General features: G+C 51.5%; 1 protein-coding gene across 1 annotated transcript in view; it reads right to left on the bottom strand.

Moving 5' to 3' along the window:
• Positions 1–1,175: 1,175 nt before the first annotated feature.
• WLS (Wnt ligand secretion mediator) overlaps positions 1,176–25,966 on the bottom strand; it is a 29,854-nt gene continuing 5,063 nt past the window's right edge. Inside the window, exons 2-12 of the mRNA XM_036387902.2 lie at positions 19,584–19,856; positions 14,130–14,254; positions 13,544–13,705; positions 12,663–12,799; positions 12,150–12,318; positions 11,894–11,991; positions 11,327–11,390; positions 10,711–10,854; positions 9,354–9,437; positions 7,732–7,885; positions 1,176–3,312 (exon numbers count right to left, since the gene is read on the bottom strand). Coding sequence (XP_036243795.1) covers positions 3,203–3,312; positions 7,732–7,885; positions 9,354–9,437; positions 10,711–10,854; positions 11,327–11,390; positions 11,894–11,991; positions 12,150–12,318; positions 12,663–12,799; positions 13,544–13,705; positions 14,130–14,254; positions 19,584–19,856 — 1,520 coding nt within the window. The 3' untranslated portion in view covers positions 1,176–3,202. The remainder of the gene's footprint in view (positions 3,313–7,731; positions 7,886–9,353; positions 9,438–10,710; positions 10,855–11,326; positions 11,391–11,893; positions 11,992–12,149; positions 12,319–12,662; positions 12,800–13,543; positions 13,706–14,129; positions 14,255–19,583; positions 19,857–25,966) is intronic.

Consider the following 25,966-nt stretch of genomic DNA (forward strand, 5'->3'; position numbering starts at 1 on the left):
ATCCCTGCCTGTTCTCACTGTGTCCCTGCGCAGCCACCGGAGACACCAAGCTCCAGGACAGCCCGGACCCCGAGCAGCGCCGTGCAGGCAATTGTGGTTCCTACACATCACCAAATTCCCACATTTCACTGCCGAGGGATCGCTCGGTCCAGCCGGAGCCGGGTTCTGGTGGCAGCAGGTGGCAGCAGAGCCCTGCCAGGGCAGGATGCGCCCGGGAAAGGAGCGTGTGCGAGGGGGTGGCGGCGCTACAGGCACTGAAATCTCATTTATTCGCGCTTTTGACACTCCTTAGGTCCCAGAGCTGCACTGCCTGTGGCTGGAGCCAGCACAGGCTGCAGCAGGAACGGAGCCACGGGCTCTGCCTAAAGCTCACACCCGGACCCTCCCTCAGGTGCTGTTTCATCAGGGCAGCCCCTCCTGCAAGGGGACTTCAGGCTCTCGATGCTGAACTTTGTTTTCATCAAATTTTCCACTACTCCCTGAGTGCAAGTCAAAGAACTATGGCATTATTTAGGTTGGAAAAGCCCTCTCAGACCACTGAGTCCAGTCATTCCCCCAGCACTGCCAAGGCCAGCACTGCCCCGTGTCCCCAGGTGCCACATCCACACGCCCTTCAAATCTCTCCAGGGATGGGGTCTCCACCCCTGCCCTGGGCAGCTGTGCCAGGGCTGGACAACTCTTTCCATGAAAAAATTTTCCCAAATATCCAGTCTAAACTTCCCCTGGCACGACCTGAGGCTGTTTCCTGTTGTCCTGTCACTTGTTCCCTGGGAGAAGGCACCAACACTTTTTAAAAATTTATTTTCCCTGGATTATAGACAGCAAGGCAACATGGGGAGAGCAGGCTCCAAGCAGTGGGCAGCAGCACCTTGAAATATGGCAGCAGATGGAGGGTGCTGCCCAAATCAACACTGCAGTGGGGTGATGGCCAACACACAAAGGTCACAGCACAGCTGTGACAGCTCCAGGGCTGGCAAGCAGGGACAGGAGTGAAAACCCTGCAGGGTTGTTCAGCCTGGAGAAGAGAAGGCTCCAGGGAGACCCCTTCCCATAATTAAAGGGGCTCCAGGAGAGCTGGAGAGGGACTTTGGATGAGGGTCTGAAGGACAGGACAAGGGGAAATGGCTTCCCACTGCCAGAGGAGATTGGAGATGAGGAGAAATTCCAACAACAAATCCACAATATTGTATATTTTATTTAAATTAACAAAACTACATGTTTTCCAGGTTGCTTAAAGCATTCTGTAAAAACTGAACTCAACCTAAACAACAACAAAAAAAAGGATATATTTTAATAAGACCCAGGGACTATTTCCAAGACATAGGAGTTGGGCTGAGGAATGAAGAAATAAAAAACCCACACACGCACGCACACGCGCCCCGTAAACAAACTGTTAGTGTTTGACACAGAATTTGGTTTGAAAGCTGCAGCTCCCCATTCGTGGGCAGCCTTTACAAAACGCAATGCTATAGTCTAAGCTGGAAAAGAACCCACGGACACAGCTATGGGAAGAACATAAATATCACGTAAGAACCCAAGGGAAAAGGGATGGTAAAGTTGCAAAGTCGAGTGTTCAGCTGGGAACGTTCCGGGGTTGCAGGGATGTGCGTTGATTTAATTCACTTCTAACGGAGTAGCTACTACAGTAGGAACATTGCCTGGACCTGCTTGGCCTCCAGGGGCAGGGGGAGCTGGGCATCCTGGGGAGAGCAAACACAACAAACAGAATTGCTTCAAGAAAGTCCAGTAGGAGCTGCAATGTATAGTCAGGGAGCAGGCCTTTGGCAGAAGGGGTCTGCCTGGTGTAACACCTCCTGACTGGAGGAGCCCCACGTGATGGTGCCCAGCAATCAAACCCACGCAAGGTGATCTTGTGGTGCCACCCCCTCTTTTTTCATAGTATTGAGCTTTAATAAATGGATGAGGGTAAATGGATAAATTCTGGGGTGGAAATTGTTATGGTACTGGGAATCGTGATGGTACCTGGGCTGACAGGAATGAGTTTCTCCTCTCTGCCTCCCCTATAATGCTTCAGCAACACACAGCAGCAGCAGATTCTTATCTTGTAGGGTGAGTTCCATGTTACCAGCAGTTTGTAACACAGACGTTTGCTCCTGCCTGCTCTCTGGATGCTCCAGGCCATGGAAGGTGTGCCCTGAGCAGCACAGACCCTTCCCCACCGTTCATTTCTCTGAACTGGGCCCAGCAGGGTTCAGCTCCAGCCTCCACCCTGGACCAGTTCCCACTCCCCTCTCTTTGCCAAAGGCCTCCCAGCACGGGGCTGAGCGAGCCCGGTGCCGGTGTCTGCTCTGGGAAAGCAAAGATCCACATTAGTGCGTGACCAGCGGATCCTTTCAAGTCCTTAATCCCTGGAAGAATCCAGCTCTGCTCCAGCCTGGCAGCGCAGAGAGCGAGTCTGCCCAGCTCCCAGGGATGCACTGTAACAAAAGGGAAGGTGGAGGAAGCTACAAAAGCACGGGGAAGCCAAAGGGACTGAGAACAGGGAGGAGCTGGCTGTGGGATCAGCCAGCTGGCAACTTGGGTCAGGAGTGCTCTGTTCTCCTGCAACTCAGCTCAGCGTCCAGGCTGGCCATTCCCTGTATCCAGCAAACAGCTGCAAAACCTGCTGAGAAAGCAGTCGCTGCTTCTACTAAAGCCTTACAAACAGCCTACTCCTCTCCCAGCTGTGCTTCATCCAGCCACAGAGGGTGGCTGCCCCAAAGACTCAGACAAGGGTCAGTACAGCCACAGCGGTGGAATTAAATGCTTTTACAGCAAGGCTCCCCCCCGCAACCAACACCTTGCGTAAGCTGCACGCAGGAGCAAACCCAGAGTAGTGAGCACGTGCTCCTGGCTGAGCTCCCTGCAGCAGCTTTATGCACCAGCACACCCAGCAAAATCAAACCAGCCCCATGGCAGCTCTGCCCCGGCCCCACATCCGCACCTGCGACTTTGCAACCTCAGTGCCCTTCCAGCAGGGTTTTACGTGCCCGAGTGTAACACAATATACACAGCCCTCCCCCCAGGAATAACTACGCCATAGTAAAGAGTTACAAATGTTCTGCTCGCTGTCGCTGCCCTGTGGATGCACCAGGGACGGGGTGCTCGAGGAGCGGACGCGGCCGGAGGGGTCTCCAGCCAGAGGGACTCGTGTGTCCTCTGCTCCTCACGCCAGGCCGGTCCCTGCTGAGGCACCTCCGTGTCACTCCTGAGCCTCCTTCCGAGCCAGCTTGTACACCTCCGTGGGCCCGTCCACGTGGGTGATGGTGGTGGTGAGCTGCAGCTCCTCCCCGCTGTTCACCCCCAGGTCACCTGAGAAACAAAGATGTTCCGTCAGTGCGGTCTCACAATAAAATATGGGACTGTTCCAAAGGAAAAGATCCACTTTATTCCCTCCAGCCGCTCAGCTGCCTAAGCCACAGACCAGCAACTTTCCTATAAATTGTTTTATTTACAGCTATTTAAATGGAAGCACAAGAAACACATTGAGGGGCCGTAGCATGTCCAGAGAAGGGAATGGAGCTGGGGAAGGGGCTGGAGCACCAGGAGTGGCTGAGGGAGATGGGAAGGGGGCTCAGCCTGGAGAAAAGGAGGCTCAGGCAGAACCATCTGGCTCTCCTCAACTCCCTGACAGGAGGGTCTATTTTCTCCACTCCTCATCCCTCCATCTGAGCTGCACAGTTCCATCTGGGCAATGCTAAAAGGCACAGAAACCACCCTGAAGGTTCCAGCCAGCCTTGGCTAAAAGTCAAACCTGTCTAACGCAGCCATTAATTCAAATGCCTACTTGGAAACCCAAACCATCATTTGCAAAATTTTCAAGGCGCTGAGTGTGCACTTGGACCAATGAGGGCGGTGAGGGAAGCCAAGCAATCAATCAATATGATTGGTAAAGCAAGCTTCGGTTTATTTTGAGTATACCAGTACTTTTATATTGTTTTCCAGTAATTATGCATACTTGTCATTAGTTTATTGGTTTAATTGCTCATACATGTCATGAGTTTATTGGTTTAAAGCAAGAGATTACATTTACATATTCCTCCTACTTTGTGGTTGTGCATACTTTATGGTTTCTATTCTCGTCGCTGTCCTTGCCCCTTCGACCTTGTCAGCAGGCAGGACACAGCATCCTCCTATCATGGCGTGGGGCCTGGTGATGCTAAGTGTGGCTCACTTATGCTAAGCTGCTAAGTTAACATGTATGCTAAGTTAATATGGACTTTGCTTGTACAACATTTCCACGGATCCATGGCCCTTTTCCTCCAGCCATTCTTCCCCAATTCCCCCTTTTTCCTTTTTGTACAAGCAAAGCCCTATCGGTTAATTGTGTTACATTTTTCATAATACAAGAATAGGCAATTCTAATAACTATTATGATTGCAAGCACTATTCCTAACCAGCATAGTCTTTCTGTTATTAAGGATATGAGCCAGGGAGATAAACTTCCAAAAACAGAAGACAGCCAACTATCAAATGGATTATCATTTACCATGAGCTTCTGCGTATGCTCTTTTAGCCATTGGAGCTGTTTGTGGATTGAAACGCTATGGTCTGATAGATTGAAACAACACATCCCTTTGAAGTCTTCACAACCATCTCCTTGCGCTAGCAATACAAAATCTATGGCAGCCCTATTTTGTAACACTGCCTGGTGTATGCTATCAGCATCAGCAGTGGGTTCATCTAACACTGCGGACGTGATGTTGACTTGTTTTCCTGTCCAACACGCTAGACACCTCAATAGCGTGAGGGCCCATGCAGAAGCTACTCCTGGCGCGAAAAGTGATGCCAATATAATCGATAGTGGTTCCCATAATTGTACATCATCTCTACATTCAGGGTTTAACTGATGTACACTACGTCTTGAGCGTTGGGACGTGTGACTGATGTTAAGCATCTGGTGAATGCTAGGGGCAAATAATGTTAGTTTGCCGAAATAACATGGTCCTCCCAGAGCCTTCTGAGGCATCGCAGGCCAGGCTCTGTCTTCGCAGATAAGGAAAACCCCCAGGAGGCAGCATTTTTGCTACACCTTGTTTTGCTGGTAAAGGCTCTGTCTAGTTGTTGCAATAAGCCGTGGTATTATAAGCAAATCTGGGCTTGCAGAATAATACCCAAAAAATCGACAGTAATTGCCTGGTATAGAGCCCAGGATGTCTAGCTCTGTGGCTCTAGGCTGGTGACATTCAATCCTTGGGCAATTGTAAAGGCTTGTGCTCCCAAGGGGTTCATTGGAATTCCAAAAACCTTGCACCAATTAGCAGAGGTTGATCCGCTCCCAATCCTCCACCATTGGCCTGTGGGAGAGTGGGGAACTCCCGTGGAGTGTTGGATTCCTCATTGCTGGCAAAAATTTCTCATTCGTTCACTGCTGTAGGCTGGGCCGTTGTCTTAATCTGCTTTGGAACGCCTAGTTTAGCAAAACAGCTGGTCAAATGACGAGTTCCATGAGAGGCCTTGTCTCCTGCTTGCGCAGTCACTCATACGAATCGACTGTAGGTGTCCACTGTGACATGCACATACTTTGGCCTTCCAAACTCAGGGACATGTGTGATGTCCATTTGCCAAATCTCATCCCGGTCTAAATCCCGAGGATTAACCCCGATGCCAAGGCCTGGTCCATGATTGCTGCAGGTAGGACATGTTCTTATTATCCCCTCTGGCTTCTTCCATAGTGATGCTAAACTGTTTGTGCAGTCCTCGGGCATTCTGATGAAACGTGGCATGGGCTTCTAGAGCTTTTGCAAACTCACTGGTACCGTCAACGAGACCAACCGATCTGCACGAGCGTTGCCTTCACCCAGTCCCTCAGTCCATTTGTGGCTTCTGATGTGCAATACTGCATATGCTTCCACTCTTTGGGCTATTGCTGCCTGCAATCGTCGTAACAGTTCAAAAAGCTGGAAATGTTGTATTTCCTAATGTGTGCATTTTCAATTCTCTGAACAATCCCAGCCACATATAGTGAGTCCGTTACCACATTCAACTTACCGTGGGGCCACTGCTTAAAGGTCCAAACCACTGCAGATAATTCCAGTGTCTGCAAAGAGTTCCCCGCAGGTAGTGGTATTGTTCTGAAGTCCTTCCACTCGCAGTGGGGCAAGGGCAGCAAAGGCTTGCAGTTGATCTTGCACCAAATCTTTCCCTATCTCTTTTACTGCCTCCACTAACATAGCTTGTGGGCCTACTGGCACCCGACTCATCCTGACTAGCATTTCTTGCACTGTAGCATCCCCTGGCAATGCAACTATCCTGATGATCTATTGCTTCCTTTGAAATCACTTGTCAATCTATCCCTGAAAGTCTATTCTCAGACTCTCTATCTACATTCTGTATCTTTTCCTTTTTCCTCTCTCTCCTTTTACAAGAGACTTTGGCATTCCAATCATGATCACTTACAGCTGCTCTGCCTAGTTCCTCCTCCTCACTCTCCGTTAACTCATTACTCCCATTCTCCTCCTTATGTTCCCTCCTTGAGCAATGGAGCCACTGTCTCTGACCCTACCCCTGCCTTTAATTCAGCCGTTTATTCCTGAAGCAGTCGGGTGGTTGGCTCCACTGACTCAATTTCCTGCCGGGTTTTCACCGGCACCGAGCACTCTACTGGGGGAGTAGACACATAATCGATTCCCAACTGGAACTTCCCTGCTTCTGCGGGTTTGCCTTCCAAATGAGCTGACGCTACAGCTGCTATCTTTTTCTCAGCGTGATACTTTTGTAAACAGTTAATTACTGCCCGCCACAGCTTCATCAGTTTCTTAGCAGTTTTGTTCTTATCTGTAACCAAATCCCATAATACGTCCTCATATTTCTGCCACTGAGTAACTCGAATAATGTCCCCAGATCGGTAAAACAACCTCGCGCCTTGCCAAAAGCAATTAACCCTGCTAACTCTTTCTTAAGGTCAATATCCTTTACTGCCTGCTTTTCTAAAAAGCGTATAAAAAAATCAAGGGCTACCTCACTCTCCATTTTGGCCGGCCGGCAACTGTCCCTGTCAATGTCCTTAGCGCAGCCTTTTCTCTTGGGTTGCGCAGTCGGATTGCGGACTCCTCTGCTCAGGTCAGTCCAGGCACAGATCGGGCATCCAACGCCAGCGTCTGCTGATCTTCTGCCCCCCGGTCGCTGCCTACCGGTGCTTTTCCGATGCCTCGCCGCCGTTGAAGTCAGGATCAGAAGGTAGGGTCTCCTGGTTATTGATCACGTTGGGGTCACCATTGAGGGCGGTGAGGGAAGCCAATCAATCAATCAATATGATTGGTAAAGCAAGCTTCGGTTTATTTTGAGTACACCGGTGCTTTTATATTGCTTTCCAGTAATTATGCATACTTGTCGTTAGTTTATTGGTTTAATTGCTCATACACGTCGTGAGTTTATTGGTTTAAAGCAAGAGATTACATTTACATATTCCTCCTACTTTGTGGTTGTGCATACTTTATGGTTTCTATTCTCATCGCTGTCCCTGCCTTTTCGACCTTGTCAGCAGGCAGGACACAGCATCCTCCTATCATGGCGTGGGGCCTGGTTATGCTAAGTGTGGCTCACTTATGCTAAGCTGCTAAGTTAACATGTATGCTAAGTTAACCTGGGCTTTGCTTGATTTCCACGGATCCATGGCCCTTTTCCTCCAGCCATTCTTCCACAAACCAAAAAAAAAAGGCACAGAAGGCACACCCTGACTTGTACCCCTTTGTCCCTTCGAGAGCCCTCAGGTCATTTGGGGACATTTACCATTGGACTGGTCTTCGCCGTAGTTCTTGTGGGATGGCGCGTACAGGAACATGAGGGCGAACACGTAGAGATTCCACATCCCGTAGATGCCGGTGAAGAAGGCACTGTTCACCTGGATCGTGATGTCCCCCCACTTCCAGTGGCCTTCTGTCACCTGTCCAGGGAAAACAGACACGGACAGGCCATCAGGAAGAGCAAATTCCATAAAGACACAGCCTTGGAGTACATCAGTGAGAACAGCATCAATTCAACAGGATAGAGGAAATGAAGTGTAAAAGGTTCAGTGAGGCAGAAGTCAGGCTGGGATTCTCCTCTTCAGACTCAGTCTGCAGGGACAAAATGCTCCTGACAAAGTGAATCCCTCAGGACTTCTTCAGCTCTGATGTCTCATTTACTGTGACCGAACCGCTGCGCTCTGCGATACCCCTGCCACAAGCATGTGCTCAGCACAGACTGACACACAAAGGGCACTACCTAGGGACACCACTGACATCCCTGAACATCCACCTGCTAAAAATAGACCTTTTATAGCAGGAAAACCAGCGTGAATAATGGGGGAATTGTGCTGAGCACGGCTGGCTGAGGAGGGGCCAGGCTGACAGCACCAACCTGCCACACGCTGAGGCCTGTCAACATCCATGAAAATATCATCAATATTAATATTCCATGAAGATACACAGACTGCTCAGGCTGCAATGTTGCTTTCTGTTAAAGAACAGCATAAAGGCCAAGAAGAAAACTACAGTAGCTTAAAAAGAGATCCATGGAGATGCTCTAAAGGCTGGAACCCCTCTGCCTTGGAGCCAGACTGGGAGAGCTGGGGGTGCTCACCTGGAGAAGCAAAAGATCCAGGGAGAGCTCAGAGCCCTTCCAGGGCCTAAAAGGGCTCAAGGAGAGCTGGAGAGGGACTGGAGGGACAGGACACAGGGAATGGCTTCCACTGCCAGAGAGCAGGGATGGATGTGATATTGGAAAGGAATTGTTCCCTGGGAGGGTGGGCAGGCCCTGGCACAAGGTGCCCAGAGCAGCTGTGGCTGCCTCTGGATCCCTGGCAGTGCCCAAGGCCAGGCTGGATGGGATGAGGAGCAGCCTGGGACAGTGGAAGGTGTCCCTGCCCATGAGATGGGCTTCAAGGTCCCTTCCAGCCCAAGCCATTCTGTGATTCCATGATTCCAGCAGTGATAAAAGCTCGTTCGTACAGAGGTGATATGGGAGCTCAGGACAAACAGGTACAGCTACTGCTGGGCACAGCAGGGCTGCAGCCAGCCCAGGGAAGGTTGGATGCTGTCATGTCTCCCTGGGCACACAAAGCCACCCGAGTGTTTCAGTGTGAACAGAACATTTTCCTCTGGCTGAATTCTCAGAAATGACTAAAGCCTGTTGGCCGATTTCCGCACAGCGCGGCCCCAACGCTCCCTGGGAGCCAAGGACCTTTGTGCCGGCTCCAGCCTCAGCAACTGCATGGCAGAGCTTCAAATAAACCAAAACAACTTCTTCAAAAGCAACTTGTTATCAAACATGCTCAGAACAGGCCAGTCCTGTCTGACCAGCGACGCGCGGCGTCGGGAGCGGCTGGGAAGCGGCGGCTGAGGCTCTCCCAGGAGCCCAGAGCCACCCCTCACCTGGCTCACGATGAAGAAGATGACGGTCATGGCTGCACAGGCCAGGGTGATGAGCATCATGAACTTGAACCTAAAAATCAGCCCCTGTTTAGAGAGAAATGTCACTGGTCACATTAACAGAATCCACAAAACCCATTTTTGGTTTTAGGATAGACAAGACACGAGGATAAAAAATAAAAAATAAAACAAGGGTCCAACCCACGAAACCCCAAAGCAAAACAACCTCCACCCACTCCTGTGCCGTGCTCAGCACAGCCCATATCCTCCGCTCCCCACACGTCTGCCGGAAGCTCCGCGCGGGGTGGGCACGTCTGGACAGCGCTGCCTTTCCATGACATTTGCCCGCTGACGGATTGAGCAGCAGTTAATCCAGTGGGAGAGGTGGCACCCCGGGCTGCAGGGGGCACGGCCCGACAGCTCACGGCCCTTGTAAAACAAACACGAGGTGGGGTCGGTGCCCCAGCGTGGGCTCGGGCTCTCACCACACTCATGCTCACCCCCAGCCCGGCTGGGAGGGAGCTGCAGCGATTCCAATGTCTGGAAAACCTGGCTGGCTAGCACAGAATGGAGATTCTGAGACAAACTCCTTGGCTGGCAATCCCACTGCCCACCGCCCCTGCTTTCACTGGTTCTACATTTTTACTTACAAATTCTTTTGGTTTTGGGTGAGTGCGTGGGTTTTTTTAACCTGGTTCTGGAATTTAGGTGGAAATGTCAGTGTCTGCGTAATTACCCTGCCACACCACGACAACAAAGGACTATTAATTTAACTCTTCCACACCAGATCCCTGCTCCCCAGATGTTTGGATGTGGAGTGTGGCAGCAGCAGCTCTGCTCCACAAGCTGAACCCCTGTGCCTCCTGCTAGAGGGAAAAACACTCAGTATCTGCTTCAAATTCTTTCAAGCCCAATTTTCTAATTTTTGATGTGCATTCCTGATGGATGATAATGACTTGTTTAAAGAAGATGTGACCATAATTTAACAGAGCAACTTTGGGGATAAATATTTGCACCCTGCAGAAGCAGGTTAAGCACTCGGGTTTGGCAGCAGGCAAATCAGGTAGGACAGAAAAACATACAAAATCATAGGCTAAAAATGGGGATAAGGGGGGGACTATGTTGTGGTTTGATCCTCCAGCAACTTCATAAGGAAATGATGACCCCAAAAATCAAAATTTATACAGGGAAAAACCAGATGGTCTTAGCAAGACCTCCCATTAAACACAAAAGTTAATATTAAAGGAGGAGAAATGGAAGTATGAGGATATTATGTATAAAGGGGGGGGTCTCAGAACAGACTGTGAGTCCAAAATGTCTTTTAAAAACAAGGAATCTGTGCCCCAAGGAGGACCCTTACCTCGTAGTGAAGGCGGCGAGCCTTGCTCATGGCAGGGAGGCTCGACTGCTTCCCACTGATGTTTCTGAACACTTGGAAGACCATAAAACACAGGAAGAGAAAATAGAGGCACAGGCAGATCCCTGCGACTATAATAAAGGCCATCTGTGCAGAGGAAGTTAAGGGAAAATGGTACAAACTAACAGGAAATCCTAGAAAACATTACCCAGGGAAAATGGCACAAACTAACACGAAATCCTAGAAAACATTACCCAGGGAAAATGGCACAAACTAATAGGAAATCCTAGAAAATATTACCCAGGGAAAATGGTACAAACTAACAGGAAATCCTAGAAACATTACTGAGGGAAAACTGTACAAACTAACAGGAAATCCTAGAAACATTACCCAGGGAAAATGGTACAAACTAACAGGAAATCCTAGAAAATATTACCCAGGGAAAATGGTACAAACTAACAAGTAATCCTAGAAAACACTACCCATATCCAGCTCCCCGGTGATCTCCTGCAGTGCCTGAGCCAGCCCATGCCCCTCAAAAGCAGGGAGTTTGCCCACAGCTAGCAGGGACGTGGCAGGAGGGAGCACCTCCCTCTCCCAGGAAGCAGGGGAAGGATACAGCCAGCTCTGTGCCCACCTCGGTGGTCCAGATGCTGTAGAAGGGGTTCTTGAGCTGCACTCCCCTGCAGAGAGGAGAGAAAAAACCAGCTGTCAGAGGGCCCCTTGTCCACTCTGCAGCCTGGGAATCACAGAATCAGGGAACATCCTGAGCTGGAAGGACCCACAGGAATCACTGATCCAGCTCCTGCCCTGCACAGACACCCCAACAATTCCACCCTGTGGCTGAGAGCATTGTCCCAGTGCTCCTGGAGCTCTGGCAGCCTTGGGGCCGTGCCCATTCCCTGGGGATCTGTGCAGTGCCAGCACCCTCTGGGGGAAGAACCTTTTCCCAAGGTTCTGCAGGGGAACAGCCAGCTGTGCTGCCTTCCCATGTGGGTGAGGAGAAGGTGAGGGGGGAAGCGTTTCCATGGCCAGCGCACTTGGGAGCACGCGCAAGAGACTCCCCTGGCTCTGGGAGATGTGGCTGTGCACCCAGCCATGGGGACCCAGCCGGTCCCTGCTGCAGGAGGTGGCCAGGAGCCCCTGCTCTGGGAAGGCCAGGCCTGGGCAGTGCAGCTGCACCCACCTCTCACACATGTCAAAGATGAAGAGGCAGAAGGAGCCCACAGCAATGGGTCCAACCTGCTTCCAGTAGCCCGAGAGCCGATTCCGCTCGTTTTGGTCCTGGGCACCAGGTGGGGAGGAGGAGAAAAAGGAGAAGCAAGTTAGCCTGAAATCCCCTCAGCTGGTGCAAGTCCCCCCAGCATCATTTCCAACCATCAGCTGCCAGGTTTTCCTGGAAGTGGGGCTGGAAACCACCCTCCCACAGGTGTGGTACCCACCATCATGTGCTCCCCGCAGAAGATGATCCAAAACGAGAGCAGCATGGCATAGAAGATGCCCTGTCGAATGTCCCCGAAGAGCAGCATCCAAGTCCAGTCAAATCCGATGGAAAACCACTCCACGGGGATGTTAATGAACGTCATGGAAATTCCCAGAGCAAAGATGACCCTGGAGAGGCACAAACACTACCTCTGTCCAGTGTGCAAGGGCAGGACAGAGCCCCAACAGCCAAAGCTGTGTGTGGAAAGCAACAGAAGGAAAGCCAGCACTTTTTGGGAAGTGTCACCTCCTGCCACCAAACCCCCTAGGACTGAGCTCCTCAGAGCAGCTCCCTTTTCTCCAGGGGTTTAACAGGAAAGAAAAGAGAAGCTGTGGAGGTCTCCAGCTCCCAGGGTACCTGGGTGGAGGGAGGGGATGGAGAAGAGACAAATCCTATCTCCCAACCATGGGCTCTGCCTGGGAGCAGTGACCACCTCAGCGGGTCCCCTGGGCCACCACAGGCCCCTACTCACTTCTCCAGCAGGACAGGGGCGCGTGTCATCAGCGTGATCCTCCTCCAGTACCACACCATGATGATCAGAATGCTGGGTGTCAGGAAGGTCTTCATGGCAAACCACACCTTGGTGAAGCCACCGTTTTGATGGATGCCCTGAGGAAAAGCAGGGTACAGGGTTTGACATCATCACCCTGTGCTTCTCCTCATGGAGTGTCAGGGGAGGCACGCACATGGAAGTGCACCCCAATGATGGTTTAGCCAATGATGGACAGAGAACAGGGGCCCACTGCACCCCCAGGCCACCTGGGCAGGTTGCAGAAGGTCTGAGAACAAATGCCAGCAGACACGGCCTCCATGGTGAGGGAGAGAGGGAATTCTGACACAGCATGGAAAAAGCTGGCAGAATCACTCCCAGACAAGTAACCAGAGCCTCATGGAGCCAAGTCACCCCTGGTGGGAAGGGCATTGGCTCATTAACGTGTTTCTCCAGCCACGCATCCTCCCACCGCTGTCTGCAGCCACTGCAGCCGTGGTGGGAGGGCTGCAGCTGGGAAAAGCACCCCTGCTCACCCAGCCTCGAGGGCAGGCAGGGCAAGGATCCCTGACAGCCTTCCCACACGTGGCCACAGCCACCTCCAGGCAGACCAGGCCCCCTCTGAACCCTCCCTAGCTCGTGTCTGTAGGAAGGACTCTGCATCGCAGGCAGACTGCGGTGGGAAGCAGAGGACACAGGGAGCTCAGAGCCTTGGGAAGAGGAGGAGGCCTAGGGAGGGCTCCTGCGAAGAGCGGGGCATTCCCAGGGAGGAGGAGAGTCCTGCTGGAGGCAGGGGAGCTGGGGCAGGAGCTGCAGCAGCCCGGGCACAGATCTCAGGTGGCAGGGGAGGGCAGGACGCTCACCACGAGGCGGATGTCCTTGATCTCGCCGATGCCCACGTTGATGCCCTTCCTGTCGTTGACGGGCAGGCGGATGTTGATGAGGTAGTACTTGTGTGCCACGCTGCCGATCTCCATGAAGGGCAGGAAGTCGCAGTCGTAGTGACGGCCCTCGGACTCCACCGTCTGCAAAGGGCAGGAGCACAGCCACGGCCCTCAGCCCCAGGACCAGCACAGCACACAGCCCTCCAGCTGGGAGCGCTGGGAGCGCCCAGAGCCTGTGTGTGTGTGTGAGGGACGCCTCTCCTCGTGCTTTGGATTGTTGGGGATTACTGAGCAGGCAAGGGTTGACCTCAGACAGGTTCACATTTCAGGCTTTAATGGGAGCCTCCCAAGATGAACCCTGTACAGCTCCCTAAGAGGAGGTGGGAGCCAGGTGGGGATTGGCCTTGTCTCCCAAAAAAAAAGTGACAGGACAAAGAAAACGGTCTTAGGTCATGCCAGGGGAGCTTTAGGTTGGATATTGGGGAAAATTTTTTCATGGAAAAATGTGATTGGAAGAGGACAACTCCCACTCACCCCCACTCCCAGTGTCATTCAAATTCCTTACTTTTGGAGAGCCAAAGGTGCACTTCAGCTTCCTGATCTCTATGGCATGTGCTATTTCCTCCCAGTCATCGAACATGTCATCACGATAGGCCAGCGACACATCCAGGGTGATCTCTGCGTTTTCCTCTGCAACAGCAAAGAGACAGGAAGCTCAGAATGTTCACAGAGAATTAAAAAACACAACACAAAGTTCCTTTAGAAGATAATTAATGAATTGAAGCTGAGCTATGCTGGCCTAGCCGGGAAAAACTCAGAACTAGCCACACACAGCAGCATTGATGTTTTCTATGTGTCTTGTTTAGCTTCAGTTGTTCTACAGAAGGGTTTGGAGCTCTCCCTTCCTCACCTACAGAACATTTTGGAGCCCTCCCCTGCTCCTCCACACCTGCCCTGACTTGTTCCTGCCTCTGCAGATGGCCCAGCTCGCACGCCAGCAACACACACGGAGCTCATGGCCTGGCAATGTCACACAACCCTGTGGGACCAGCAGCTCATCCCCTCCTGGACGTGTGCACAGTGACAGGCTGGGATACAGCTGCTGGAGAGGTGCTCCTGGCAGGACACTGCCAGAGCCCAGGACACTGCCAGGAGGGAGCGAGGCTGGATCAGGCTCGTTCAGGCTGGAACAGGCTCACTGAGGAGCCATAACTGAGCGAGTTCATGCACTGGAGCAGCAGCTGAGGCTGCCAAGGAGCATCAACACGTTTAAAAACTTGAGGCAAGTCTGTACCAGCTCCACCAGCTGGAAAATCCTCCTGTTTACCAGGCACAGATCCCAGGGAAGGCTCTGAACGAGGAACACGCTCCAAAATGAGCATGTGCATGTTACAGCCCAGCCTCCTTTTGAAGGGCACCAAACCCTTAATAGCCACAGCTGCTGGGAAAGCCCCAGAACCATCCACCTTGGAGAAGCACTGGGAGATGGCTCCAGAACCATCCACCTTGGAGAAGCACTGGGAGATGGCTCCAGAACCATCCGCCATGGAAAAGCACTGGGACATGGCTCCAGAACCATCCACCTTGGAGAAGCACTGGGAGATGGCTCCAGAACCATCCGCCATGGAAAAGCACTGGGACATGGCCCCAGAACCATCCGCCATGGAGAAGCACTGGGAGATGGCTCCAGAACCATCTGCCATGGAGAAGCACTGGGAGATGGCTCCAGAACCATCTGCCATGGAGAAGCACTGGGACATGGCTCCAGAACCATCTGCCCTGGAGAAGCACTGGGAGATGGCTCCAGAACCATCCGCCATGGAGAAGCACTGGGACATGGCCCAGAACCATCTGCCATGGAGAAGCACTGGGACATGGCTCCAGAACCATCTGCCTTGGAGAAGCACTGGGACATGGCTCCAGAACCCATCTTTTCAGCTACATTTTTGTTGGGAATATGTGGTGGCACACTCATCCCACCGGATGGGAAGGGGTGTGGATGGGATCTGTCGTCAGCAGTTCTATTTTTACGCCCTTTGGAGGTGGCTGGGTTGTGCATCTGATGTGGACACCTCAGGATTTTTCTGAGCATTTTCTGGTGCATGTGATCTGCACCATCCAGATCCACATGCAGTCTCTTTCCAGAGCTGCCAGGAGTTGGGTTTCCATGAAACACGAATTTGCCATCTCAGATCCGCTGTTTAGGAGACCAGCAAAACAGATAAATGGGAACATAAGGTTGAACTTGGCCAGGCTAAAAAGAACCATGAACTCCATTTCAGAAGCCATAAAACCAACTGGAATGCTTGGGATTTAATCCAAGAAAAACAGCTTTCAGTATTTCATCTTTGCAGTCCAAATGTTGCTGCTGCCATGGAGTATGAAAACCAGAAGGCAGAAGATGAACTGCTGCGTGCCTTTCCAGGCCAATGGATTAGAGGCTCCCTCTGGAATTCCATCAGTCTCTCTGCTGGGGTGGCACCTCCCCTTGGAAATGAGTTTTGTGCAAAGACCCTTCAGGGCTGTCAACATAAAATACAGATATATCCATATATCCATGTATTTCAGCACAGCAGACTGATGGCAGAGCTGTGTTAGTGGTTGGACTCCATCTTAGAGGTCTTTTCCAACCTAAATGATTCCATGAGAATCCTACACCAGCCTTCCATCAGCAACTCCCATTGTGCCTGAGGAACAAACGAGGACAGTGACAGAGAACCAAATCTTAAGGAGATTCGTGCCTTACTCCCATTAATCAAATGGTGAATAGACAATTTTCTGGGGAGGGGAGGGTGTCCTTTTCCTGCACAGCATTAAACTGAGAGGGAGCAGGATCAGATTTATCGGCGATAAATCCTTCCCTGTGAGGGTGGGCAGGCCCTGGCACAGGGTGGCTGTGGCTGCCTCTGCCTCCCTGGCAGTGCCCAAGGCCAGGCTGGAGCAGCCTGGGACAGTGGGAGGTGTCCCTGCCATGGCAGGGGTGGCACTGGATGGTGTTTGAGGTCCTTCCAACCCAAATGAGGACAAGACACACTCCTGGAGGTTTCCCAGCCCTGAGCCCTGTGCTCCTCCCAGTGAGGGACTCCCTGCTCATGCTCCAAACACCACCAGTGTCATTTTTCCCACTGGCATTTTACTGCCCAGGAGCTTTTCCATGAATCACTTTATAGGACAATACTTGCCCAGGATATCTTCACTCACATTACAATGGCCTAAAAATAGTGGAGCAGTTTCAGGAGGGGGCTCTGTGCCAGCTGCACACTAACACAGCTGGCTGGGGAGAAGCCTATGGCAGGCAAGCAGAAATGCTGGAATTATTTCCATTACACTTCCATGCTTCAGCAGCTCCCTCAAATTACAAAACCTACCAAAAAGCCCAAGGCTGGACGAATTAGAAAAGGAGAGTGCAGCACTCTGCTCTCTCGCTGTACACAGTTGCTTTCCAGCTGCAAAGAAACTCCATCTCCTTCCTCTGGCCCCCTCCTTTCCCAGTTCTGGGAAGGGGTTTTAATAATTCAGTGCACAATGCATCGAGAAAGGAAAGGGACAGCACAGAAACAGCCTTTTCCTCAGAGGAACAGCCTGATTCTCTCCCAGCTTTCTGGGAAGGATAAACTCAGATTCTAAAGATCTGCATTCCAAAAAATCTCTGTTTCAAAACCACTGGAAGTCCAGAGGCAGTTCCCAAGGTGCAGGTGATCAGGGCTGGTTGCTCCTCTGAAAGGTGAGATCCCATAGGGTACTCCAGGAGGCTCAGGCCCTGCCAGCTCTCTCAGGGCACCTTACCAGGGCTGCCCTTGCCCCTCTGTCCCTGAAAAACCCTTTCTGGCTGGATGAGGACAGCTGACACAGGTTCTGGATGGGGAAAGCTGACACAGGTCTGACTCCAGCTCTCTGTGGATGAGGAGTCAGCCATGAGTCACCAACATTTCCCAACAGGCCCAGCTGCCCCTGCCCCAGGAGGGTTTTGGCACCCAGCACCCTGAAAAAACCAAATGCAGGTTTACTCTGTGCCTTGGCCTTGCTTAGGAATTGCAGGGGAAGAGGACAACCGAGGGCCTTGGAGGAAAAAAGCAGGAGACAGTTTGATGTGGCTCAGAAACCTCCCTGGGAAGGCCAAGGGGAGCTGGCAGAGCCCAGGACTGTGCTCAGCACCTTCAGACCCTGCAGAGGAGCAGGAGAGCAGGATGTGCCCCAGGCAGCAGCTTCCTCAGGAGGATAAATCCTGTGCAGCTCCCAGCAGTGCTGCTTTCCTGGATGATCTGAGGCAGCTCCAAGACAGTTCTCAGGACAGTGAGCAGAGGCCTCAGCAGCTGTGGTGCCTTCCAGGAGTGGCCCTGGTTTGGCACCAGCCCCTGCTGGCATCAGCCACAGCAGAAGGAGGCCTGGAGGGCTCAGAGCCCCAGAGAGAAGAAACTTGAATTGCTGCTTTAAAGGAAGAACTGAGGTTATTTCACATTCTTATTGCTGTCCCTTTGGAGGAGCTGATCCCAATCACCTGATCAATGGGGCCCTTTCATTTAACAGCAGGGGCAGACACACAGGTGCAATTAATTCAGCTTAACAAGTCTGCTGTTTATTTCTTCAAGAGCTGTTACAACACAATCTAGCGAGCAAGAAATGTGTTACTTGTTCCTGAGATTCTACACCTAATTTACATCTGCCTGCAGCTTGGTACAAAGTGTTGGACAATCCCCAAACCTCCTTTTTATTACCCAGGGGGTGGCCCTGGATGAGCTGTTCTGCTTTGAGATCTCAAAAAAAGCTTCCCACCTGTGCAGGACTCAGTCACTGAAGGGCTCAAAGCCCAAGCAAAGGCTCTGCTCTTGCAGCAGAAATGCTGCCAGAGGCTGGGTTAGCATTCCAGCAGCCTGCTCCAAGGGCCAGCTCCTGACTCCAGCACAGTGGTTCAGCTTGAAAGTCCTTGGAATAAAGAGCTGTTTCCCTAATGCAATCATCTGTCCAAGTGGAAGCAGGTGAGGCCTTAATAAAGGCACAAAGCTGCTCTCTCTGTATTTCAGAGATAATTACAGGGATAAGAACACAGGTGAAAGCTTCCTACAATTTCATTTCTAACTTATCTTAATGATAATGTGTTAAATCATCCCTGTTCCATCTCTGCAAGTGCTGAAGGTGAGACAGGGCTTGGAGCAGCCTGGGATGGTGGAAGGTGTCCCTGCCCATGGCAGGGGGTGGGACTGGAGCTCTGAGGTCCTTCCCAACCCAAACCAGTCCGGGATTTTGGGATATATAGCTGGAGGAACAGTTCCACACTGAGCAGGAAGGGGTCAAGGACACAAAGATGGCTAAAAAAGCTCCTAACCCCCACTAACTCCCTGAACTGATTCCACTCCACAGATGCCTGAGGATGAAGCCAGCCCTACAGCCAGGCTGGAGCCAGGGCAGGAGCTCCACACAGCCCAGCCCAACCAGTCTGGAAAGCAAATTGTTTATTCACTGTGCCTTATAGTTAGAGAGGGATTTCCCCAAACACTTTAAACCATGCAAACACTTGGACAACTTCCCTTCCAGGGAGGGCCAGAGCAGTCCTGCCCTTGCTGCTCTCAACATAATTGTGCAGGTTTTAGTGCAGGATTATTTCTCACTTTGGGGGGGAGTTGTGTGTTTTGTGTGTGTCAGGGAGGGTGTTATATATTTATTTAGTATTTATATAATAGCTTCAAATGGAGAGGAGGGGAACTAAAGTTAGATATTGGGAAGGAATTCCTGTCTGTGAGCTGTGGCTGCCCCTGGATCCCTGGCAGTGCCCAAGGCTGGGTTGGAGCAGTCTGGGACAGTGGAAGGTGCTCCTGCCATGGCAGGGGTGGCACAGGATGGACTTTGAGGTCCCTCCCAACCCAAACCATTCCAGGATCACCAATTCCCAGATTCAGGAAGTGCTCCAGCACCACCTCACTGTGTGGCACCAACACAACTCACAGCACCAGGTAAAAACCCCTCTAGGGGAGGCCCTCTGGGCAAGGAGAGCCAGGCAGCAGCTCCTGTGCCAGGCACTTACTGAGGTCGTTGTCCATCTTGAAGGCGATGTCCAGCTGCATGATGAAGAGCATGAACTGGAACCAGGGGCTCATCTCCTTGCTGGGCAGCGGGATGTGCACGGCGAACACGATGTCGTTGGCCTCGATCTGCCGGCTCACGGCCTCGTCAAAGTCCTTCAGCTTCTTGCAGTGGTTGGGTCCCCAGGGCATCAGCCACTTGGCTTTGTGGTGGTTCTTCCTCACGTCAATGCACTTCACTGACATGTAGGGAACAGCTGTCGTGGGGCTGGGGGCTGGCAATGCAAGAGAACCACACTTGTAGCATCTGCAGACATCTGATACAGCGGCTTCCCCACCAAAACTCACAGCTCCCCGCTCGCCTCTTTGAAGGCAATTTAAAACAAATGCACCCAGTGCTGCTCCTTCACAGCTCTTTGATCTCACAGTCAAGTAATTAAGTTTATTACATCCACAGATGTATTACTGACTTTGTAGTGGGATCAAATTAGGATTAATTGAAGAGCTGGGATCTGCTGGTTCAGTCTCAGATACCTCGGTCACACAAAATCAGCCTGATTTACTGAACTCTTCTCCTTTCCCTGTGCTCACCCAAGCAAATCCACCCAGAAAGCGTGTGCCCAGAGAAACCTGGATGGATAAACTAATTCCAAACTTCGTGGTCCTGCAGGGCAGGAAGATTTACCACGGGGATTTGCACCATGCAAGGCCACACATCTCCTTGGGCAGGAAGATTTTCCCCCCAGGCAGTGAGTGGCATGGGAAGTGAGACTCTGCAGAAGGTGATTTTCATGTTGTCACCATCCTCATTCTGATCATCCAGGACTTCCCTTACAGATCACAGCCCCCCCCAAATACTCCAGCAGCAATAACACCACTATACAAACTCCCAATATCCCAAGGAGGAAAACAACCCCAGAGTGAGCTTCACCTCCCAGCCAGGGCTCCTGGCTGCCCCCAGCCCTGCACTGCTACACCCAGATGATTCAGCCCTGGCTCCCTTGTAATTTGGGCACAGCAGGATCATCCCAGCAGCTCTGGAGCCATTTGGGATGGCAGCCAGGAGCCCTGTGGAGCACCTTGCCCAGTGTGCCACCTCGGCACAGGGCGACATCCACACGGCTTCCCACGGGCAGGGAGCGGTGACTCAACGCCAGGCAGGAGGAAGTTACTCCAAAGCCAAATGTTTATCAACTGCATTTTTTCCATTTTTTCACAGCACCTGAGTTTCTTCCAGCTCCAAAGGCACGGGGATGCCGGGATAAGGGTGGGCTCCAGGGGACTGCTGTGAGCAGGTGGGTTAATGGTTGGACTCATTGACCTTAGAGGGCTTTTCCCAATGAAAGGATTCAGGAAACTCCCAGATGGATCCCAGCTCCTGGGATGCATTGTTGCACTGCTGCATCCCAAAGCCTTGCTGCATGCAGGAATCACACAACATCCAGATATTAAAACAACCCCAAAACAGAACAAATTATTGATATCAGAATCAGGACATATCCTGAATTGGAAGGGATTCACAAGGATCATGGATCCAGCCCCTGGCCCTGCACAGACACCCCAACAACCCCACCCTGAGCATCCCTGGCAGAGCTGTCCAAACCCTCCTGGAGTTGCTCTGGCAGCCTCAGGGCCATGCCCATTCCCTGGGGATCTGGGCAGTGCCCAGCACCCTCTGGGGGGAAACCTCTCACAATACCCACCCTAAATACTGCATCAAGAAACAGCAAAGTAGAATAAAACAAAGCCCTCAACAAACAAACACAGATGAAGCTGCAAGTCCAGGGTTACAGAACTCTCATGATGTGCCCATAGTGCATAAAACACTGCAATAAATGTTGATTCCTCTGCTGTGCCTCGATGCAGAGCCCAGTAACCACAGCTAGAGCTGCAGCTGGAAGGGAATATCAGGAATACTGCTGTGAAGTAAGCCAGGCATTTCAGCCGAGCTCTCTGAGCTCTTTAACTCTGACACATTCTGGGTGATTTCGAAGGCATTTCTGAATTAAGAGACAGCGTTCCCTCTACAGAGAAGCCGAACGTTTCTTGCTTTGATGCAACTCATTATAGCCATAAATACATGTTTTCATCACTGCCTGATTATGATTTTAAACACTTGGCATGCTCCCTGCAGCCTCCCTCTGCCAAAGTTACAGCTTTGAGGAGCATGAGACAATTACTATACATATTCCTTGTCGGGAATCGCGCACCAAACAAACGCCGGCACTTGGCTTCCATTACTGATCTGGCTCCTGGCCCACTCAATCCGAGTGAGCCTTGAACCAAGTGGAAAAAAAAATGCTTTGTGGAGCTGCAGCCAACTCAGCCAAGAGCATTACAAAGTGCTATGCAAAACAAAGCTCTCACCCAGGGATTTGGGTTGTGCTGTGGTGCCAAGGGCTGCCCCAGCCCCTCTGCCCCCAGCCCGGGGGTGCAGCAGCCCCACAGATCCCAGGATCTCTGTCAGCCTGTAAATAATTGAGTAATTGAACAGCTCTGTGTGCTCAGCACAGTGCATCAGCCTCGTGCTGCTCGCTGCCATGAGAGCTGCAGGAATGCAGGTACCGCTTGGAGTAAGAGGGGAGCAGAGCTTCCAGAGGAGGCTTGGGCAGGAGCCAGGGGAGTGCAGCTCTCTGGGAGCCAACTCAGCCAGGAGCCCCCAGGAGGGAGTCCTGGCCCCAGGGGCTGGCAGCAGCCATGGGGCAGAGAGCCCTTGTGCCAGGGGGCTGGGCACCAGCAGTGCCAAGTGCCAAAAGCCATGGGCAGGAGGTGCTGGAGCTGCCAGCACTGCCACAGGACCACAGAGTGAAAGAGACCTTAAAGTTTGTCTCATTCCAAAGCCCTGCCATGGCAGGGACACCTCCCACTGTCCCAGGGTGCTCCCAGCCCCAGTGTCCAGCCTGGCCTTGGGCACTGCCAGCGATCCAGGGGCAGCCCCAGCTGCTCTGGGCACCTGTGCCAGGGCCTGCCCACCCTCCCAGGGAGCAATTCCTTCCCAATATCTATTTATCTATATTTCCCCTAGATTTCTGCCTCTGCATCTCCTCCAGCTGGGCCTGCAAAGGTGCTGAGCTCACTGCAGAAATCCCAAATTACAGGGGCAGAGCAGATCCTGCTGCTCCCTGTGATGGTTTTAGCCAGCAAATACTTGGAAACCTGGACACCTTCACCAGTGTGGCCACCACTGCCCAGGGAGGGCTTCCCATGGACTGCCAGGGCCACCTCAGCTGTGTCTCACTGAGTGAAACAATCCTGCACAGAATTTCATCCTTTCCATTCAGCCAGGTCAGGGCAGGGTGCTCAGGGCCTGATCCCACCAGGACAGCAGAAAACAAGGTCCAAGGGGCTTCCCTCCAGAGCTAGTCCTCAAAGAAAGAAAACCACACTGCTTCTCTGGTTTTAGACCTAAAGCTTTAGGGAAAAAAATTACTGAGTCAAGTGAGCTCGATTTTTTTAGCATTTTTGGGGGGATATGTTACGTACACCTAGGTTTGGGTAAGAACCACCACCACTCAGTATTTCAATTTCAATAAATTCAGCAGATCTTCAGAAAGCTCCTGTGATGGAGCCTCAAACACCTCCTTCCTCCTGCGCTCAAGTTCCAGGATCCCACTCCCTCTCAGCTCCCCAGCAGCCCTCACCTTGGGAATCACATCCTGCACCTTCTCATCCCAGCACCTCCAGCACTCCCATTAAGCACCGACCCTTGCTCCAGCACCATAAACAAGCCCTTTGGAAACTCTCAATTGCATTGTGTCCACACTGATTAAAGGCTGAATCCCCCTGACCTCGGGGGGATTTAACTTCTCCCGGCACCGGGAGCATTCTGCTTTTCTACTCAATTACCCCCTCTGGAGCCAGCCAGCACTTCCCAGCGAGCACACACAAAGGGCTTCTGCTTCATTACCCTAAGCGACTGCAGGGTAGGAATAAACAAGCTAATTTATCATGGACAGACCCAGCTTTTCCAACTGGAACAGCCACAACCTGGATAACACCATGCATGCACTCAGGATTATGAATATGTATTTATTGCAGCCGGATTTTTTCTGCCTCCCTCTTCCCTGACCTCGATAGCACCAGTTTAATAAATTTGAGTGACACAGAGACTTGTAATTACTACTTCTTTGATAGTTCTTATTTCACAAAGCTTTTTGGAACATTGCAGCAGCTTTTATATGCAGAATAATTGTATATTTAAATAACCCTACTGCCTACTGGAAGCCCACTCCCCTTGGGAAAGGTTTTTCTTTCTTATATTTGAGTTCAGGCTTTATCCAGACCAAAATCCTTTAAAGCCCTGGGGCACCAATTCCGTCCTGATTTACAGTGGGAGTTTCCAGATATCCTGTTGCAGCTGAACACCCATATTTCTGTTGTTTCAGAGGCCTTTTATCAGTACTACAGGTTTCCCTGGTTTGTTTTTTTTTTCCAGATCACAAAAATGAACCTGTCCAAACCATCAAACCCAAGTTTGCTGGATCAGAACAGAAACTTTGTGGCTGCCCCTGAACAGGGACAGGCTTGGAACAGCCTGAGACAGTGGAAGTGTCCCTGCCATGGCAGGGGTGGGATAAAAGTGGGATTTAAGGTCCATCCAACCCAAACCATCCTGGATTCTGTGACTCTATAATCCAGCCACATATTGCTGGGTACTCTCATGTCCCAGGGGTTGTGTTTTCCCTCAAGGTTTGTTCTCCAGTGCTACTTTTGCAGCTTTGCTACCAGCAAAGCCTCTTCAGAGCAGCACAAACTGAAGGTTTTTCCCAATAAATCAGTTCCCAAGGAGCTGCAGGAGCATCCATGCCCACAGCCCTTAGAAGTGAGGGAGCAGGGGATTCCCAGCTCCCTCATAAGCAGCCAAAGGGCTCCTGGGGAACAGAGATAAGGAATTATTCCCTCAGCCCCAGGCAAGTCACACAGCAGGGAAATCTGGAGAACTGAATGAATGATCTCCATGATTCACATCCATATTCAACAGCAGCAAAGAATACAAATGAGGTGAGCATGAGTAGAGCTCCCTAAATGCAGAAATGGATATTCAAACATATTTAAAAGAAGAAATAGGGGAAAAAAAAAGAGATAAGACTGATTTCCTAATTGCCACGGAGAGCCTGATCTTCCTCCAAGTCAGTTTTCCAGTGGGATGAGATGCATTTCCTGCAACCCCCAGCCAAGGTAGGAAATCCTGCACACAGATCCCAGGGAGCAGGGAGAGCTGTTGTTATCCAGCAGCTTTTCTCCTGAGCCTGACACTCCCCAAGATAAGATACCTTGGAAACTGCCCGTGCTCAGATATGTGAGGAATTTCATCTCCATGTGAATGGGCCGGGCCAGGCCCTTCCCCACTGGACACCTTGAGCCTTCAAAGGCTTTCCCAGGCTGTCAGGGACTTCAAAGGCCACAAGTGTTATTTACCAAGGAAAAGGCTTCCTGTGTGGAGGTTTTCCCTCTCAAAGGGCAGGGAGGCAGCAGGAGCACTGCTTGGGAAGAGCTCGGGTCACATTTAAATCAACAGAGGGGGAGCAGCAGGAGGACTGACCTGAGCTCTCCCAGGTTTGGGTTTGGAAGTGATGCAGCTGTGAAAAGAGAAAACCCCAGCACCTCCGAGGATTCCCAGCTCCTCAGGCCCCAGCACTGCCATTCCTGCCTGGGAACTCTCCATTTCTGGCACTTTTGCCCATTCAGCTACAGTTACAGCTCCTCAAAAGAAGAATTGAGCAGGCCTAACTAAACAGCCATGACCTTTCGTGTCTGCTTTCTCCTGGGCTCCCAGCGCCTCTGCCAAGGCTGCAGCACTGCAGGAATGTGTCTATACACAGGATCCATTGGCATTCATGGCCACGGAGCACCGACCAGCTCCTGGAGAGGCCCTGCATGAAAGGAAGTCAGGCACACAAAAATGTTCTTTATCCCCAGCCTGAAACACTCTTTCCTATCCATACCTTGGAAATCCGAGTGCTTTCCTTGTCAAAGGATCAGCTCAGCCCGAGGAAGGTAATGAAATCCCAGGAAAGAAAATGAAATCCTGGAAACAGGGGGCTCAGGAGCCAAATCAGACATTTAGATAATGAGCTGGGATTGTGGAGAGCTGCTCAGCCATGGCCACACATGACTCATTATCTCTCCCGGCCAGACACACAAGGAAGTTTGAGTTCCTCCAGTCACAACAATTCTGTTTTTTCCAGCCTAAGCCAGGGAAGGGAGCAGTGAACCTGCACCTCCTTAATCCATCATCCCCTCAGCCCAGAGGACTCATGTGCTAAATAAATCCCTCCACTTTTCCAATCAGTTAAATTTGTACAGTGTACGGGTGGGCACTGGGCTTGCAGCAGTTCCCTGGGTGTGAGCCTGCTCTGGCTTTGCCTGGACCACAGAGAGTTCT

This window comes from Molothrus ater, chromosome 9 (genome assembly GCF_012460135.2).
Source record: "Molothrus ater isolate BHLD 08-10-18 breed brown headed cowbird chromosome 9, BPBGC_Mater_1.1, whole genome shotgun sequence".
Classification (NCBI taxonomy): Eukaryota; Metazoa; Chordata; class Aves; order Passeriformes; family Icteridae; genus Molothrus; species Molothrus ater.